Here is a 19,658-nt window from a genome sequence, read left to right on the forward strand (position 1 = left end):
TTAACTCGTGGCGAAGGACTCGGCCTCCCACCTTTAAATAAGGAAACGTACAAAGGCGGCTAACGGTTGTGCAAAATATTAATTTGCTAAAATATTTTACATAATCAGTACATGTAAATGTAGAAAAAAAAAAAAAAAGACCCCAAAAAAAACCACAACAACCCGGCTGGTTCGTAGGAATTTGTCACATTTTCGCTGTCCCAGGGTGGAAATCCTCGCTCCCGAGGGGAGCCGGGCGCCGTCCGGCCGAGTGTCCCCCGTCGTTAAGGCAAAGCCGACCCTGAAAAAGACGCTGAGATACAAAAAACGATGTAAACGAATAATTTATCGTCGAAAAAACCCGGCGTAACAAAAGACGGAGGCTTTATACAGGAGGCTCTTTTAAAACAGACGGCGCGAAGGCCGAAGGCTTCGCACACTTTTGGCTTCTTATTACTTTTTTTTTTTTTGTACAACGGTTTATAATACATTTTAAATCGTTCGGAATGCAAACTGGAAGGGCATGCGACTTCCGAGGGAAAAGAAAAGGGGAAAAAAAAGAAAAACCCAAAAAGGTCGACGTTGTGCAACTCGCCGCCCCAATTTTCAGCGGCAGCAGTCCCTGCATTTGCCGTGTTCCAAAAAAACGCGGCTCTTAGGAAACACGTAAAGGAGGAAAAAGAAGGCAAAAGTCGGCAGACATCCAGCATCTCGTTTTGTGTGATTTTGTGTCGGTTTTGAAACAACGCGGATGACAATTTCATGATTAAAAATGCTTTTTTTGTGTGTGTTTTGTTTCTCTCTCTCCCTCTCCGAAATAAATACATCGTATCTGAGGCTTGATCCGATCGATCTCGGTGGTCGGCAGAGGCTCCGCGACGCGCCCGGAGGCCCCCGGCCCCGCCGGCGTCCCAGTCCTCTCCTCCTCAGGGCGTTTCGAAGCCCGCCACGCGGTATCCCGTTTGGTTGGTTATCACGCTCCCGTTCTGCCCCTGCGGCGGCTGCACGCCGTAGTTGGCGCCCATCCACGCTGCCGAAGACTGCGTCTGACTGTCGGGGGGGGAAAACGCTTCGTTAGGCAAATGCGACAGTAACGAGGGAGGACTCGGATGGAGGACAGGGCCACCCGAGTGGGTCGCTCGCGGCGCGGGGCCGTCCCGGATCCGTACGCGCCTTCCCCGTCTCGGAGCGAGGAAGGATCAGGACATCCCAGGCAGCTAGCGGCTGGGAATGTCGGCGCCCTCGGGATGGGGTGGGGAAAAGCGGCACAAAAAATCCCCAAATACTCACTTAAAGCCCTGCTGATTCCACGCCTGCCCGTACATCCCGTAGGCAGGGACCTGCCAGCCGTTGGGCACGTACTGACCGATCTGGGCGTTGCCGTACCACTGGCCCCACTGCCCGTACGCCGGCGGGTAGCCGATCTGGTTCTGCAAGGGCAAACACCCAGGGGTTAAGCGGCGCCTGAGAAAGCGGCGGGTCAGGCACCCCTTTTTTCGTCAGTAATCGTCTTAATTAGTAGACTCCGCCACCTCCCCAATCAACAGCGAGGCCGTCGCCTCAGATACCCGGCTCCCACCCTCGCGCCGGAGAAGACAAGCCACATGTTGCGAGCTCTCTCCGGAATTTTACGTGATGCATTTTTAGGTAACGGGAGTCCACGCGCTCCAAGGGATTTAAAATCTTTGCTTGCACTTCAGAGAAAGACGCTCTGATGAAATAAGCCGTCACGCAGGTGACGCGCGCCACGCCGTGCCTCTAAGCGGCACGCGCACGGATTTTACAGCCACTTAAGGGGTTTCTAGCAAAGACTAATTAGCAAAGCCACTGTCTTCAGCAGAGGAGAAGTTCCGACCTGCTGGACCGGGCTGATCATGTCCGGCGTCTCCTTGCCCCAGTAGCACTTCACCACGTGTCCCTCTATAGTCGTTCCATTGACGGAAACGATGGCGTGCGCGGCGCTCTCGTGAGAATTAAACCTGTCGAAACAGAAGTCGCGCCCATCTAAACAAGGCGCTCGGCGAGTTAACAGCCAGACGTTAACCCCCGGAGAGCGTCCCCACCAGCTCAGCACAGGTTTGGGCTCTGTTAGAACACCAGAAACGCTCTCCCCTGGCCAGGACCGCCAGGCTACGGATGTTTCTCCTGCCTCGGGTTCCTGACTCTCCCCTAAACAGATCGGAAAATTCAGCGGCAAGGAGAGCGAGTCAACTTACAGTTATTTTTGGTTACCCGGAGCCTCGTCGACAAAGAGACGAGGACGCTTCCGGAAAAGGGTGTGAAACTCGCGTAGCCCACCCACGCTCCCCTGACACCGACAGCATCCAAACCCGTAATTCTTGTTGAAGCCACCAACACGCAAACGCATTAGAATTCTTACTGAATTCACCAACGCAACAGCCTACCGTACAAAGGAGTAGCCTTTATCTGGGAAGACTCGAATCTCCATTATCTGCCCGAAGGGAGAAAAGGTCTGGCGCATCAGCTGCTCTGAAGCAGGAAAAAACAGAGCAGCAAAATGAGGCGACCGCCGTGTTATTCAGAGACATCCAACGCGACGGCGGTTTGAAGTCACGATACCTGTCAGACCCGAAGTAACGCCTCCGCAGTACACGGTGCAGTTGCTGGGGCTGGACTGATTGACCACGTCGTCGTAAGACAGTTGTTTGGTGTTTGCTTAAAGAGATTTTACAGAGCTTTTCAGTGGATCGGACAGACGTTACGTAGAAATTCTAACCCTGACCGGCACGGGATGTCGAGCGCAAATGCGTCACGTAGGTCCGATACAACTCATTTAAAATCTCTCCGATGGCAGTGCTCTCTTTGACACAGTCCCGCTCCGTGCCGCAACAGAAAGCCCCAAAAGCAAATTTAAAGAGTTGGAGTTGTCGTGGCCGTCGAGAGAGAAAGCAAGCTTCCAACCCGAGCGTGCAGAAGCACCAAGAATGCCCCCCCACTCCCCCCCGTAGCGGCAAGATGGTCGCCGTAGCTATGTAAGCGGCTTTATTCTGGAGGTTTGAAGCCGTTCGAGCGAGCCTTTGCCTTTAGCACCCGCGTTCCCTCCTCCCACAATCTCCGAGGCTCGCAGCTCGGCCTTTTCTCTTCCTCCTTACGCCTGTGGCGGCGGGAGGTTGGCAAAGAGGCCGATGGCTGAGGACCACCTACATTCGTATGTACTCTTTGGAGCCGGAGGTTTTCTTGTCGCCCAGTTCGTTCTGATTTGCCTTCCGCCGAGCCACTGACCGCCCATCTGCTGAATCGCATTCTCTGCGTCCTGTCCACGAGAGAGGAGGGGCGGGGGGGGCAAGAAAACCCCACCGTCGGCATCTCTCCCTTTCGCGACAGAGCCGAACGAATGATGTCACCGCGCACCCACCCCGCCCGACGTTCGCCACGTGCCGGAAGAAATCCTGCTTCAAAAGAAGCGGATTTAGCCGGGACAAAGGATGCCGTTAGGCCTCACCAAGCGCACCCGACACACTCTGGATATACACCAGACCTATCGTCGCTCTCTCCGTCACGTCTGTACGTGAGCGAGGGCTCACCGGGACGTCGCTCGCTTTAGACACGCTAAAGTGATAGTCGAGCGTCCCACCAAGCAGAGAGAAAAGCTTCCCCCTCGGCGGGTGGGGAAACCGAAGCCGGACAGGGAGCGGGACCGAGGACACCCCTTCCCCGTAGCGGCCACTGAAAATCACTGTCCGCTTTTCAGGGGCGCCCGAGAGCGTGCCACAGCTTACCCACTTATTGAAGAAGGAAACGAAGCCGTATCCTTTCGATTTTCCCGTCGCCATGTCCTTAACCACACGCGCGTCTCTAAAAAGCAGAAACGAGAGCCGGTTCAGCGCCTTTGAGAGGCGACCTGACCAAAACAACAACTCGAGTCACACGGACAGCTTATTTTCATGTTTCGCCTTTACTAACGTCAACTGTTTATGGCGCCAGCAACACAGTCAAAGCAAAAGGCTTCTTTTCTAAACAGAACTTTACTAATGCTTTGCCAGGTAGTAGCGAAATTAAACTTAATTGTGTAAACATGCAAATCAATAGCTTCTCTAACAAACTTAGCTACTTTACGACAGTTGGCTCCCGCTTCAAAATGCTTTTACAGACCGTTAAGACACAAAGCATGGTCAAAGCAGCTCTTCAAAAGAATCACTTAAGGCACCTAGCTGGCTAACAGTTAGCTGAACGGCTCTCTTCAACCATGCAATTTTTAAACTCGCTATTTGCCAACACATTCTACCTGCTCATTCCAAATATTAAATAGAAAAAATGAAAAAAGATAGGAATTAAAAGGCATACGTCGCCTGTTAACTGAATTCTTTAATTTTCTCGGGTCAATTCGTTACCCCCTTTTTGGACTGTGGGCAGCTGTAAATTTTGAGAGATTGACATTTTCAGAAATTATTGAAGAAAATAAAACACCGAAACATTCACGTCTTAAACTAGATATTACACATCATTTAAACTGCATTTGTACAACAGCAATCATACAGGACTGATTGGAAACTACAAGATATTAAAAAAAAGCAAAAAAAAATTATAAAAGTAAATAAGAAAACTACAACGTTTGTCCACTGTGAACTGTAGCTTGTAGTTAGCCATGGCAATTCTGTCCATTCTTCAGAGACACTCTGCAAAATAACCAGAGCCCTATTATTTGAGATTGAGTTAAAAAGAGAACCCAGCTACAAAAGCTAAACCCCGCTCGTGGAACGCCATTCTGCAGCGTTTCTCAGGCAATTTGCGTACAAGCTAGCCGAGGGTCGAGATGCTCTCGCGTACGGGCCACCCCCTCCTCCTCCCCTCCTTCGCCCCACACGTACAGGCATTGAAAGAACAGAAACGACAACATAAAACCAGTCAGAAAGTCATGCAACGTTAACTTAGGGCTGTATAAAATAACAGGGTTCAGAGAAACTAGCGTTAACAGGTGCACAACATTGAGCATTCCAAGACTGGCGAGAAAAGTCACAAGGAAGAGAAGGTTCGTTACACCCGCTTTTTTTTTTTTTTAAGCCTTACAGGAACTGCGAACACTCATCGTAAGCCCAATTCTGGCGCACATTAGCCCACCGCGCCGACACCATTGCCGAAGGCCCGAGGAAAATACCTCTCCCAAAGCTACAGCAGAAATGTTATTTCTCTCCTCTTTGTGAGGCCCGCCCCCCCCACCTCCTTCCCCCTTTTTTCTTTCCCCCTTCCTGGGTTAGGTCAGAATTTGGGTAATACGCTACAAATTGCCTGAGAAGAGCCACTTCGAAGAGCTTAGAGGGGTTTGCTCTGAAGAGCCTATAGAGGGAGGGGGGGAAAAACTCATCTCTACTTACCCTCAACTGAAAACTTTGAAAACAAAGACTTGAGAACAAGTGAAAACATGCGTACAGCAAGCATAAAAGGAAACCACAATGAAAGTGTGCTTTTACAGTGATTAAAAAGATCCAGATGCAAAGAATTACCCCAATTTCTTACGCGCTAATCATGCAGTAGTTCAACCTCGGTGTTGTTAAAAAAACAGAAGCTCAGTTTAGCACTAACAAAGACAGTGTTAAAAAGTAAATAATCAGGAAATATCCCACGAGCACCACGCTTCCAGAGACTAGTCACTGATGAAGAACAGGTAAAGTCAAGGAACTTCATTCCACCGCTGAGGACACAGCAGCAATAGTTTTTCGGGTTAAATTTAAACCGTCAGAAAAGCGAGGTCCCTTCGGCTTTATTTAGCACCTCAGTTTTGGAAGGGGAGTCGAAAAGAGTCGTTACGGGGACAACTCTCAAGCTACTACTTTCGTGGGAGCAAAAGAACGGAGTTTTGGCTTGGGCAGTCAGTTTGAGCCAGGGCAAACCGCGAGTTTTTCCAGCTGTGAGCTCTAGAGCTGTGCGCCGAGCACCCCAAAAACCAGAGCAGCGCTCCCCCTGCCCCATCACCACCACCACGCAGCAACGGCTCTGTGTCCAAAAAGCTCTTCTAGAAAAGACGGGACAACAGGCACGGCCCCGGAAATACAGACCGCAGACCGGCCTTCGCTGTGATTTTATACTGCCCAGGCTGACATTCGGACGCTACTTTTTGCTTCGGGCTCAGGATGGGTTTCGGTTTTTTGGGGGTTGTTTGTTAAAGGCAACTGTCCTTTGAACTGTCGCCTCAGAAACCCAGCGCCGACGCAGCCGGGGGAAACTCTCTCCCACAGCTCCCTCGCAGTCCCACCACCGCGGCCGTCTATTTCTGCCTCCCCTTCGCACTCATTCCGGCAGTTCAGATCTATGTTAGAGTCCCTCGTCCCTTCCATCCAGACCGCATTTGCCCAGAGGATCAATCGACTCTCCTTAGGAGTCCGACCCTCTGCATCTCCTGGATGACAATTACAGAAGATGCAGTCAAGCATTATAGTTGTCTGAAGCAAGTCACATTCAGGTCGTGTGTTTTTTTGTTTTTGTTTTTTTTAAACCTTATCATAAGAGGAAATCAAGCTGGCATTAAAAGAGTAATACACTGGACTCTGAGGGGAAAAAAACAAACAAAAAACAAACTTACTTCAATTAAATGCTTCACTACACAACACTCCAAAGCACTCTACGTTCTCTTACATCACCATCAAGAAACTTCAATGTCCAGTACAGACAACACTACAAGGAAAATTAATGGTTTACGTTTGGAGGATGGAATGAACGAACCGCTCCGTACTCTGCTACACCCTGAATGCAATGAACTGGCAGGCGGTGACCTGCCGGCACTGTTCCCCGTTTGTAACACATTCGCTGGTTACACCATCGCTCTGCACCGCCGGGACGAGTGCAACTCCTCGACCTGAGATGCCCTGTGGTTTTGGCCGAGCCCTTCGGGTCAAGGGCTTACGCTGACCCAGCGCCAAACGCTTTGAGGCCGCTCTAGCTGCGGCCTCCGGGTGCCCCAACGAGTCTCGTGCTCAAAAAGGTTCATTTTGCGGGAAATGGGAATTTAACTGCAAAAAAACCATTGGCTACCGGTGGCCGGCACACCACGGCTAACAAAAAAATCCAAAGCCTCACAAGACGTGCACGTGCCAACGGGCTCGATCACAGACTGTACAGCGTGATGGTGATCTGACCGCTGAGAGGGCCAGCAAAATGCGAACCCCAGGCCTTAGGAGTCAATGGTTTCCAGCGTTGCTTTGCCAAACGAGGCAAGGAGTATAAAACCAAAGCCAGTTGGGTGCAACATTTCTAGGAAAGCAGAACAAACTGCTATAAAGGAATCGGGTTACACATCCCTGCTTAATGGCCGACCGTTCAGACTCAAGTTGCTGTATGACCAGATGAACATACATGCCTCTCTCATTTTTTACTTACTGAAACATAAGGCTGCCTCCATTTAGGAGAGATAACTTTTAGTTTATTTGCCCTAGGAAAGTACTTACGATATTCTTCCAAACGGCGCAAAGGCTGCTTTTATATCTTCAGTTGTAATTTCTGGACTGAGGTCTCCGACAAAGACATGGAAATGGTCTTTTGGGGGAAAAAAAGAGAAAAAAGGATCTTAGTCTTTGCAGACGACTCCCGACCACGCGTGCGCGCACAGAGCATAGCAATCTCGTAGAGCACGGCTTTCCAGCTATCATTAAAGACTACACGAAGACTAGAGTTCACTACGGAACAGAATTTACTGCCGCTCGTAGCAGATCCTCTGCTGGGCAGCGCTACAGAGTCAGTGATTTTAAGGACACTGCGGTGACACAGGGCACTGACGTTTTGTGTTTTACAAACTGCTTTTAAGACCGGTCAGCATCTACCGTACAAAGACTTAAACTATTTACTTCACGTGCCGTGACTACACAGACATCTTTCTGTATGCCAGCGTTAAGCTTACACACGGCAGGAGATCCCTAGCTGGTCAGAATCTGATCGGCTGAAAGGCCCAGCAGTTTTAAGAAACACAGGGTAACACTCGTTCTAGAGCAGAACGTATTTTGAACCTAGCCACGATGTCCGGTTTAACACCATAGGTCATGAAGAACAAATCAAAAAAAATACCTTGCATTGCAACGGTTTGCTCTTAAAGCATTTGAGTTCTCAAAAGCCAACAGTTTTGGTTGCCCAGCCAATGCACCATGTGAATCCACGTGAATTCAACGTGCGTGAATCCCTGTGCAAGCGAACCAGGACTGAAGGCAGCAGAATGGAGACAGCAATCCCTTCAATTTACATCAGAGCCATAAAAAACCCGCACCAAAGAGAAACAAAAGTCCTGCGTCTAAGGAGTTTTCCACTACGATCAAACAATATGCCACCTACCATCCTAGCAATACACAGACCTCCTTGTACCGCAGCAGGTACGAAACTCTCGAGTCCACTGGGACGCTGATGTAGCTCAGCCCCACCGGCCTGCAGAAATTCAAAGCTAGCGGGGAGCGATGGAGCCCAGTTTTGGCAACAGCCTGGGTACTCCCGAGGAATCTGTCTGAAGCAGCGTGGACTGCAGCCTCGCAGGGAGCCAACTGTTCTGCCTTGACAGCAGGGGACAAGGGCTTTTTGTTTTGGTGTTTGGCTTTTTGTTTTGGTGTTTTTTTTTTTTTTTACAACGGCAGTTGTAACAGACCGCTGGAGATTAGCACCAGAACTAAACAGCGGACACTAGATCACTTTTGGATGCTACAGGGACATCACAAAAGGGAAGTCTCTCCATAAAAAATAAATCAGTAACGAACAAAAACCCCATACATAGCTTCAGGTGGTTAGTGAATACCCTTGAGAGATGTCATTTTATGTTTAAGAAGATACAATTACCTTGTGAACGCTGTGTGTTGACAACGGTACTACCTGATGACAAAGATTAGATTTGTTCTTAAGTTTATCAACGCAAACACATGAAATAATATCTTAGGACTACGATCAAAACATTACTGCATATAACTGTACGATGCTTACTGTTTATGTTTAAAAACTACTTGTGCAAGTCAAACACGTACTCAAAGCATAAGCCACACTTACTGCTGGTATCTTTCTTCTGGCTGCTGGGGGTTGTCGCCCAGTTCACTTTGACCTCCTGCAAACGTTAGTCGCGCACGTTAGATCGAGCAAATCCCAACTAAGCTCAGACACCTCCAGCACTTCATTCTGACGCTACAGGGGGACCAGGCGTGCAAGTCTGGGGTGAAAGCTCAAGTTTAAGAGACGTTTCTCGGGAGAGGGTTCGTCCTTCCAAACTGCATTCCACTGGTTAAGAGCAAAGACGGGAAACGGAGCCGGTCTGGGAGTTTGGTTTGGTTGGGTGGGTGTTTTTGTGGGGGTGGGGAGACAGGGACCTTATCCCGATACGGTCGGCAGAGATAGACTATTCCTTACGCCCGCTGTCTCCGAGCCCTCCCCAGTTCTACATCCCCACCTCCCTCTGCATTCTTCCTACAACAGTCAAAAGAGCTCTTCTTGTTAGTTGTGCCACGTCAAGACCGCTGTCCAAACGAAGCGCCTGACAGCAGCCTATCCCCTTCGTCCCAAGCGGTATTTCACCCACGGATATTTCACCCGCACCACCTGAGACAGAGCCTGATTTTCAACTCCAACTCACCCTGTAGACATGACAGCTTACCTTACCCATTATCTTCCGGCCATTCATAGCAGCCAGGGCTGCAGCCGCGTGCCGGTGCTCATAGAACTCCACAAAACAGTAGGGATCATTGCCAGCTGTCTGATAAAAAGACACAAAGAAAGGATTACTGATACAAACCTCTTCACGCTGTACCCTCGCTATCGTACTTGGCTCCTTCTCCGTTACATCTAAACGCCTCGAAACGGACAGGCTTTTTTTACTCTGCGCTGAGGTGTAGAGTTCCTGGAGGTTTTGGTTCTGCTTTAAAAAGGTAAAAGCACGGCAAAGAACAGCTTTTCTCATCTCCTCTACAGCACTCGCGTACATTAACCTGTTCGCTCCCTTTCACGGTATCCACCCGTCCTTCAATTTAAGGTCAGATATGAGGCAGAAACGATGCCCAAAGTACGTGACTGTGATCTCCAGCCTTATCCCTACATCCCTTTAACGCCGCCATGCCGTATTTCCACTGGATTTCTGAAACGCGCAAGTACGGCCCAAAGCCATTAGCTACGAGAAACAGGAAAACCATTAGGTGAAGGCTCTTACATCCATTATCATTTTGCAGTTTTTGCATGGTCCGATCTGGCTGAACAGCTGGAGGATTAGAGCTTCGGTCACGTCTCTTGACAGGTTCCCCACGTATCTGTAGGATCGAATACAAAGTTAGAAGCCATACTGACGCTCCAGCCTGCTCATCGGTAACTGAGCAAACACGGCCCGCAGTCGTTCCCCCAACACCCAACCTGCCAGGTCAGGCCAGCCCTCGAAACGAAGTGTGCGGCAGGGCTACGTCCTGACTCAAAATTGTTCGGTGACAGCGGGCCTCTGGCCCACCCGAGGTCTGCCTTTCTAACAAAATCTCACCCCGGCTCAAAGCTGAATGGAAAGCCAGATACGGACAACGCGACCTGAAGAAACCGATTTCCATGTATAGAAACCGCAGTTCCGATAACCAGACGTGGCCATCGTTCACCAAGCACCGTTACCCCCGCTGCCCGAGTAGCTCGATCTGGTGTTTAGCAAGCACGTTACACAATATGCAGCCAGTTCCTTTTAAAAAAGGACTTATCCTCTGAAAGTATTAGGTCTGCCTGCAACAACCAAGGGCAAACGTGCTCAAGTGTGGGCATTGCTCCATCCTCCTCCGCTGGAAAGGATCGGCCTCCTCCAGCGCAAAAGAGACCCCGGGCCCCTGCTCTGACTCGGGATTTTGGCCTTCTCGGGGACAAAGATCGTCCTTGATCCACAGGTGGGCTTTGTTGTTGTTGTTGTTGTCGTCGTTAAGCCCAAGTCACGGGATTTTTAAAAAAAGCACACAGAGAAACCTCAGCTCCAAAGGTGTGGCAGCACCTTTCCGCAAAGGAACGTCACGTGGCAAACTGCGGCCTCTGCAATGAGAACCGCAGCCGAATCGTGCTGCTGAAACCATGTCAACAAAGCAGCAATCCTCCCCGTCTCGGTGCGAGAGTTGCAAAGAAGTTGTAAGAAAACAACAAGGCAGCAAAAAGAGGGACTTCTTGCGCTCCTTCTGTTGACACAAGCTGTGAACAGCCCTCCTGAAGGCTCCAATATTTGGTTTAGCGGAGGAGAGAATGGGGGAACAAGACACACAGCCTCTGTTTTCCTGTCAGAAATGACCCGGCAGGCTCTGTATTAATAATCCGAGCAACTATTTTAGGTAGGAGTCAGAATTGTACTGCTTTTTAAAAATCAACACCTGCTTCACCGGAATCAGATCGTCACAGGCATCCTCTCACTCCACAACACGGGTAATTCCTGCACTGCTGGTGATGTGGCCTTAAAGAGCAGAGGGTTTAGTGCACTTCCATTACGGCAATTCACTTCGTGCTCAGTAACACCAGGGCGTTCTACCCCGCACCGAGTTCAACCGAGAGTCGTAACTAGCGAGACTTCTTCTCTCTCTCTTTTTTTTAACATTATCGTCATTTGGATAATGAATAAGCCAAGGCACTAAAGCGAGGAGACTCTCGTGTCACCTTCTAGGTCTAAGTTTATTAACAGTTTATTCGTGACTAAAAGTTTCCTAGACAGGGTGTCTACACCCCGACCTTTGCGCTCCCGCTGGATTTTCACCCCGGTCATCAGACAGGCATCTCCTGAAGCATTCCCTACCTTAAGATTGGATTTAGCTGGAAAAAGCAGGATTTCGGTAAGCCACTGCCGGCAGCCCCACGACTCTCTGCACGGCCAGACCTTTCAAAATGCATCCTCAAAGGATCAGCTGCAGCAAGATAGATGTGTACATACACATATAGAAAGAGTATGTGTAACTGCATACTAGACGTTGACCTACTTGCTTCTGCACAAAGGCGGAACCAAATCTCAGCTCCTCAGGCCGAGACAGACACGGTTGAGACATCCCTTAGCGTCCGCACAAGCAGTAACGACACACAGAACGCGAGCGTTCTGCAAAACGTTAAAAGAGGGAGGGGGAATCGTAAAGCCCATCGGTCACTCCAAAAACCAGCTTAATATCGTACAAATTGGGCAGCGTTCTTCTCGCGTTACTTGTCAGTGTAACCTCATTACCCGTGTACATCTGCTGCCTGCTCTCCGCAGCCAGCAAGTCCGGAGCGGTTTCTCCAATCCACTAGCTGACAAACTACAATGAAGTCCTGCGATATGACCAACCGTGCCAAGATGGATAGGAAAAACACAGAGCTGTTGCCCCTCGAGCAACAATCCCGGTGTTATTTTCTCTGAGGTACTCTCCCCGTGCTACACTCGAGCTGTCTGACCATCCGAACCCTTCCACGGAGTTTCGCTGCGGCTCGTTTTCGGCGTAGCTGGCACGCGGGCAAGGTCCAGCACACCCGGACCTCGTCCCGGAGCAGCTGTACAAGAAATAACCGAGTGCCGCGGTGACCCTACCAGGTAGGGAGGGGGGGATCTCTCCAGTGTGACAGTTCTGTCGCCTCCCGCACCTTTCCCATCCCTCTCTTTCCTGCTAATTGGATTCTCGTTAATGAGTCGGTCGATGTTTCTTTGCAGATGAAGGCCTATACTATACAAGGCAAACTCTGCAGACAAACTAACTCCATTTATTCACCGCACATTGATCAGTATACGGCTTCTGGAAAAGTAATACCAAACTATGGTGTGTTAGCACTTCCGCACCTTTTTAGAGGCACAAAGTAAATCAGAAGTACACGTACTCCACAAGCATCTACGTACCTGTATGAAAAATACAAACAAGAGGCCTTTGTAAAGTTCAAAAACACTGTCTGCCTTGTAACCACTCTTCAAACTTGTGATCTCTGCCGTTGAAGAGCGGCTTTCAAGGAAGGCCACTGGCCACGTGAAAACGAGCTGGCTATCCAGGAAATCATTTACATAAGTAATACAGCTCCTAACGTGCTTCGAAACGCCAAGGCTCTAACACCCCCCTTCAAAGAAACAGGTTATGTGGAAATAGCAAAAACAAGAAGCTACTTCCAACGACGCCTGGAATCTGTTCCAGAAAAACAACTTAAACCTGCTAAGGGAACCAAAGAAAAAGGCAGGCGCGTTGCAGACCGCTTCCGTGGCCCCTCGTGACGCAGCAAGACAACGCAACTGAAGAGAGAGCGCGATAACCCACGTCCAGACGGGGTTTCTGTAGCGCTACCTAGAGAAATCCTCGTGCCAGCCAATATTTAACACGCGCTTCAGACCCGAGCTGGAAAGAAGTGACTTTTAGCTGCACTTTCTTCCTTCAAGCTGCTCGTTCTAAACCCGATCTGTGAAATTCAGCTCGCAACAATCCTCCACGTGACTTGAGAAAGTCACTCGGAGCGATTCGGAGAAATAGCGTTCTCGGTACATTGCTCAACAGTCCGTTCTGCAGCTCAGAAAGCCGGCCGTGTTTGTGCAATGAGCCACACGTGCTCCAGGACAGGTAATTCGTTCCCTCGAGCACACCCCGCGTGCTGCCGTGACCACTGAGCTCCAGACAACGATCTCATTGGGACGGGGAGAAACGTTCTTCTAAATAAACATGTAAATATGCCAACAGGTCTGACCCATGTTTGCAGACGCCGAGAATAGTTCCAAAAATGCACGCGCCAGAAAGACAACGGGATCGTATACACAGGGAGGCGGACGGAGTGTTTACCACTCGGGGAAGCCTGGCCCAGAGGAGCTGGCGCAAGTCACGTAAGAGTCGTGTTTTCCTGCAGTCACTCAGCCAAGTCATTTATCAACCCCTGGGGTAGGTGCAGCCATCGTCCAAGGGCAAAACTTTCCCCTCACCTTGGAAAGGTTCCCTCCCCTCAACTCCTGTACTGAAACAGAGATCAAAGCTTACGCAGAGGTGGAACAGAAAGACTGGAGTCTGCGATTTCCCTGATCTAAACGAGGGAAACAACTCCGGATAATGCCTGCCAGAGAAAAGGAGAGAAACGCACAAGTAAGAGGTGCACAGGAGCTCTCCTCTGCCTTCCCAACACTGCCAGCCACGGGAGCAACAGCCGGCCGCGGGAGCAACAGCCGGCCGAAAGTCCAAAAGGCTGTTGACAGTGGCGGGCATCAGCTGCCTAACACCGCCAAGAAGGTCGCTTGTAATTAAGGAACCCCATTTATTATTTTAACGAGGCGAAGAGCTGCCCTACAGCTACCATTATTAGTTCCTCGGGAAGTAAGAGGCTCACAGCGTGCCTGGAACACTTGGATGAGCGCCGATTTCCTGGGCACCCCCCCGTTTATTTCCATCAAGCTGCCAAACATCGCAGTGGGGCTCCAGCTTTTAGGCCAGGGCAGCCCCCACCGCACACACCCCCCCCCCACACCCCCCGGGGGGCTGACGGTGCTGAGATAACCCAGAGATGGCAAAATCCAGCCAGATGCTGGCGAAAACGTACAGGGAGCAAGAACCGGGCGGGGCGGGGTGGGGGGGGCACATCTCCCCGGCCTCCTTCCCTCCAGGCGTGAGCTGGAGAGGCCCGGGAGAGAGGCCCGGGAGAAAGCCCCGGGCTCGGGGGGAGAAAGGCGGTGAAGAGCACTGGGAAGCAACGCAGGGACGGGAACAGCGGGGCGCGGGGGCTGGACCCGGCCCCGGCCCCCCCCCGGCTCTGCTGGATCCGGCCCGCCGTGAGGGGAGCCGGGCCCGGGCGCCCCGCAGCAGGCGGGAGCCGTCCCCCTTGGCGCTGAGGGCGGCTGAGGGGCCGGGAGAGCCGCCGCTGCCCGCCGCGGAGGCCCGATCGCGCCGCCCGGGCCTGAGGGACCGTGCGTGAGGGGAGCCCGGGCCGCCCCTCCCCGCGGAGCCGGGAACAATAGGCGGTCTCGCCCCCTCCCCACTCACAGGGTCTTGGGCATTTCATCCTCCATGGCGCCGCCGCCGCCGCCCCCGCCCGCCCCGGCTCTTCGCGCCGAGCCGGCCCCGCCGCCCCGTCAGCGCCTGGGCAGCCCGAGCGCCGCCGGCCCCGCCGAGCCCGAGCGGCGGACAATAACCCCAATGGTCCTCGCAAGATGGCGGGTGGCGGGCGAAGGGGCCCGGCCGGCCGCGGGGGGGCGGCAACGCGCATGCGCCCGGAGGAGGAGACGAGCCGCCTCCGGCTGCGGCTTCCCGCCCCGCGCATGCGCCCCCGGGAAACCGGTAACGGCAGCGCTTCCCGCCGTGGCAGCGGGGCGCGGGCCTGGCGTCTCCTCAGCGCGGCGGGGCGGGAGAGCAAAAGGAAAGGAGTGAGCGAGGGGGGTTAAATAAAAAGAATAAGAGGTGTGCGCCGCCCGGGAATCGAACCCGGGTCGCAAGAATGGGAATCTTGCATGATACCACTACACCAGCGGCGCGCCTGCCCCCGGCCCCGCCGCCCGCCCCCATGGCCCTGCCGGCCCCGCCGCCGCGGCGGGAACCAGCTGACGGGGCGGCCCCGCCCGCCGAGCCAGCGCCATGCCGGCCCTGCGCCTCCTCCTGCTCCTCGCCGCTCTCTGCCCGCCCGTCCCGGGCCGCCGCCCGCAGCGCGGGGCCCCCGGCAAGATCGGTACGGCGGGGGGGGGGTGGGGGTGTCTGTGGGGGGGCGGTGGGGGCAGCGCTGACGGCCGGTGCCGGTTCTTCCAGCCGTGGTCGGCGGCGGGATCGGGGGCGCGGCCGCCGCCTACTTCCTGAGGGAGAAGTTCGGGAGGAGCGTGCGGCTGGAGGTGCTGGAGAGGGCGGCGGTGGGGGGCCGGCTGGCCACGCTGGAGGTGGAGGGGGCCGGCTACGAGGCGGGGGGGGCCGTCCTGCACCCCCTCAACCTGCACATGAAGCACTTCGTCAAGGAGCTGGGTGAGTGGGGACCCCCCAGGTCACACCCCCCCATCACCCCCCCGAGTCACCCTCACACCCCCCCCAGTCACACACACCCCCCCATCACCCCCCCGAGTCACCCTCACCCCCCCAAGTCACACAACCCCACCCAAGTCACACACACACCCCATATCACCCCCCCAAATCACACCCCCAAATCACCCACACCCCCCCAAATCACCCACCCCAAGTCACCCTCCCCCCAAATCAGCCCCCCAAATCACCGCCCCAAGTCACACACACCCCCAAATCACCCCCCCAATCACACACACCCCAAATCACCCCCCCAAGTCAAACCCCCCCAAGTCACACACACCCACCCCCCAAGTCACACAACCCCCCCAAGTCACCCTCTCCCCCAAATCACACCCCCCCAATCACACCCACACCCCCAAATCACCCCCACCACGTCACCCCCCACCCAAGTCACCCCCCCAAATCACACATCCACCCCCCAAATCACCCTCCCCCATCACCCCCCCCAAGTCACACCCAACCTCCCCCCCAAATTACACCCCCCCAAATCACACACACACCCCAAATCACCCCCCCAAGTCACACACACCCCCCCAAGTCACATCTCTCCCAAATCACACACACTCCCCATATCACCCCCCCAAGTCACACCCCCACCCCCCAAATTACCTCCCCCAAGTCACACACACACACCCCCAAGTCACACCCCCCCCCCCCCAAAAAACCACCCCCCCTCCCCAAAATCACACACCCCGGGATGCTCCGGGCCCTCTCCTCCCTCTCAGCTGCTGGCACATCCCCACGAAGAACAAACCCTGGTTGGCCCCCCCATTTCCTTCCCCAGCCCCCCCCGAGCCCCCCGGGAAAGCGAAACCCCCGTCCCCGAAACAGGACCCACCCCCCCCTGCCATGGGTGATGCATTAATCGCGTCGTAAAGGTCCAAAAGTCACCGCAAATAACCACCTGGCTCCTGCTCAAGAACTAATTCCCCATCTTTGGCCCCCAGTCTTCAATTGCTCCCCCTTATCACCGCGCAGCTGCCTTGTCTCCGACGTTAACATCGCGGCGTAATATAGTTTCGCTCTACCTTTCATTAAATTACCCTTTTTTTTTTCTTCCCCCCCCCCCCCCCCCTTTCCTCAAGGCCTCTCGGTTGCCCCAGCGCGCGGCAGCCTCGTAGGCATTTATAACGGGGAGGAGTTTGTCTTCGAGGAGAGCAGCTGGTACCTCCTCAACCTTCTCAAGCTCCTCTGGCGCTATGGGCTCAACCCCCTGCGAATGTACATGTGGGTGGAGGACGTCCTGGACAAGTTCATGCGGTACGTCGGGCCCCTGCTAGGGAAAAGCGGCTGCGGGAAAAGGCACGAAACCTGCTGCCGAGTCGTAAAAATAAAACAAGAATGGGTGAAATCGTCCCGTCGCCATCGAGAAAGGGGTCTCCTCTCTCCATGGCCGATCTAAGGCAAAAGACGGAGGTAGGCGCTGTCGTCTTCAAACAGCTATGGCGATAACAAGAGGCCGTGGTGGACACGCGGGTTGGATGCGGGTTGTCCCATCGATTTGGCATCTGAGTGCTAAAAAGAATTAAATGCGTAACTGCGCGCAAAGTGCTTTTGTTAGGGGAGGTCGGCAAACGGACAGCGAAGGTCTGGGTCCCCGCTGCTCTCGGGAGCCGCGCTGCAAGATCCTCCGCGCCTTCCGAGGGCAAGGAAGATTAACTAACGGCGACTGAACCTGCGCGGTCCCTTCCCGAGGTAAGCGAGCCTTGGCCAGCGCCCACACAAACCTATTTCTTGTCTCCGCTTAAAGGATCTATCGCTACCAGACGCACGACTACGCCTTCAGCAGTAACGAGCGCCTGCTTCACGCCCTCGGAGGGAACGACTTCGCCCGGATGCTGAACCAAACCATCGATGAAGCCATGCAGAAAGCCGGCTTCTCCCATAAGTTCATAAATGAGGTGGTTTGTCCGGCCATGAGAGTTAATTACGGCCAAGGCGTCAACATCAACGGTTTCGTAGGTGAGCGTTTCGTAGGTGAACCTCCCGACGCGTCTGTCCCAGGGACCGTGTGCTCGTCGCGGGTGCGGGGATTCCTGCGCCCTGGGCTGGTTCCGTGCGGGGTTACCGCCTTACTCCGACAAATTGCTGGCTAACGCGACCCGCGTAGCCCCGGCCTTCGGCAAGCTCTGCGTCCTGCTGGGATGGGGTTTTTTCCCCCCTAATTTTCCACTTTGTGTTTCAAACGCTCCCTACGGAACGATGCTCTAACGATCGTGGTTTCCTTGTAGGTGCTGTTTCTCTGGCAGGGGTAGAATCGGGCCTCTGGTCAGTAAAAGGGGGGAACAAACTTGTCTGCAGTGGCCTTATCTACGCCTCCAAAGCTGAAGTTATCCCGGGTACGGTTTTGTCTATAGAGCCAAAAATCAGACCCAGACCCACAGGTGAGTCGGGGTTTGCTTTCCCAGCGGCGGGGAGGGGAACGGCGCACTCCGGCAGCCGCAGACCGACCTCGGGCTCCGTCACCGCTCGGCTGCGGCTCTTGGCAGACCGAAGCAACAGCCTGGGTCTTCCTTGGGCTTTTCCCGAAGCCAGGCTTCTGCTGGAAGCCCGGCTCACCGCGCTGCCGCGGCTAAGCCAGGACTAGTTTATAAAGCCACCTCAGCTCGCGACAGGGCGTCGTTAGCCTAAACGGGATGGTATTTTAAAAGCCTGGTGTTTGTCAGAGGGACAGACGGGATTCCCTCCGGCCACGGAGCGGGATAACCGAGCTCTTCTCCCCAGGGGAGACCGTGAAGCTCTACCAGGTCACTTACAACACTACGGCGGGACTAACGGGGGATACGTACGACATCGTTGTCATCGCTGCTCCGCTGAGCCGCAAAATGGCCAACATCACCTTCAAGAACTTCGAGCCTCCCGTCCCGGAGTTCCCAAACCCTTACCACCAGACCGTCACGACGTTAGTGCACGGACGATTAAACGCCTCCTTCTTTGGTTACCGGGACCCATCCGCCTTTCATTTCGGTGCCATCTTCACTACGGAGAATCCCAAACTCTTCATCAATAGCCTGGGGGTGGTGTCTCCTGTGGAAGACGTAGGCGGAGAAGGAAAGCTGCCCTTGCAGTCGGCCGTCTGGAAGGTGTTTTCAAAGGAGGTGCTCACCAAAGAGCAGCTTCGTTTGCTTTTCTCCTCCTACGACTCCGTCAAAGTGAAGAAGTGGTTGGCGTACCCCCACTACAGCCCCCCGGAAAAATGCCCTCCCGTCATCCTCCACGACCAAATCTACTACCTGAACGGCATCGAGCGAGCCGCCAGCGCCATGGAGATGAGCGCCATCGCGGCCAAAAACGCCGCCCTGCTCGCTTACCACCGCTGGTACGGGAACACCGACAGGATCGACCAGGAAGACTTGCACGAGAAGCTGAAAACGGAGCTTTGAGCCCTGCGGAGCCACGGGCCGGGCGCTTGCGGGAGCGCCCACGCCACAACCGCTGGAGACACGGATCGCGTACTGTAGCTGTTTAGCCACAATTAAAGCTAACGAACGAGGAAATCCCTGCTTAGCCCCTCAGAGGAGAGACCCGTCCGACTCAAGACGGACTAGAACAGCGGTGAAGAGGCGGAGGAAGCTTTCCCAAGCGAGCCGGCTCGTCCTCAGGCAAACTCCTCTGGCCCTTCCTCAAGCAAACTCCTCGATCTATCCCTACGTGAGATTAAAGACGACGTTTTAAACGCCGTATTGACCCCAGAAGTGCCCTCCACACGGTCAGGAGTCTGCCAAACTCAGGATCTGCATCACTGTGATGAACCCGTGCACGCCGCTTTCCCTCTCTGGACGCGTTTCA

At 53.6% G+C, this 19,658-nt stretch overlaps 2 protein-coding genes and 1 non-coding gene across 12 annotated transcripts; 1 reads left to right on the forward strand and 2 right to left on the reverse strand.

Moving 5' to 3' along the window:
* Positions 1-74: 74 nt before the first annotated feature.
* Positions 75-14,875, reverse strand: TIA1 (TIA1 cytotoxic granule associated RNA binding protein). Of its 10 annotated transcripts, none has more exons than XM_059831361.1 (13): positions 14,850-14,875; positions 10,097-10,193; positions 9,548-9,646; positions 8,950-9,004; positions 8,746-8,778; positions 7,380-7,467; positions 3,720-3,795; positions 3,145-3,253; positions 2,560-2,655; positions 2,385-2,469; positions 1,835-1,958; positions 1,270-1,409; positions 75-1,029 (listed from the first exon to the last, which is right to left on the reverse strand). In XM_059831361.1, the coding sequence occupies exons 1-13, from the start codon at positions 14,873-14,875 to the stop codon at positions 906-908; spliced, it is 1,152 nt and encodes a 383-aa protein (XP_059687344.1). In that variant the 3' UTR covers positions 75-905. The 10 variants fall into 10 exon arrangements, with proteins under 10 accessions (XP_059687344.1, XP_059687343.1, XP_059687347.1 ...); XM_059831360.1 differs by having other exon boundaries at positions 1,808-1,958; XM_059831364.1 differs by lacking the exon at positions 8,746-8,778 and having other exon boundaries at positions 1,270-1,403.
* Positions 14,876-15,266: 391 nt separating this feature from the next.
* Positions 15,267-15,337, reverse strand: TRNAG-CCC (transfer RNA glycine (anticodon CCC)). Its single transcript has one exon. It is a non-coding gene; the product is annotated as a tRNA-Gly (tRNA).
* Positions 15,338-15,437: 100 nt separating this feature from the next.
* Positions 15,438-19,621, forward strand: PCYOX1 (prenylcysteine oxidase 1). The gene is made up of 6 exons (XM_059831494.1): positions 15,438-15,528; positions 15,606-15,812; positions 16,955-17,129; positions 17,620-17,831; positions 18,101-18,253; positions 18,594-19,621. The coding sequence occupies exons 1-6, from the start codon at positions 15,438-15,440 to the stop codon at positions 19,250-19,252; spliced, it is 1,497 nt and encodes a 498-aa protein (XP_059687477.1). The 3' UTR covers positions 19,253-19,621.
* Positions 19,622-19,658: the final 37 nt, after the last annotated feature.

The sequence above is a fragment of the Gavia stellata genome, chromosome 31 (assembly GCF_030936135.1).
Source record: "Gavia stellata isolate bGavSte3 chromosome 31, bGavSte3.hap2, whole genome shotgun sequence".
NCBI classification, from domain to species: Eukaryota; Metazoa; Chordata; class Aves; order Gaviiformes; family Gaviidae; genus Gavia; species Gavia stellata.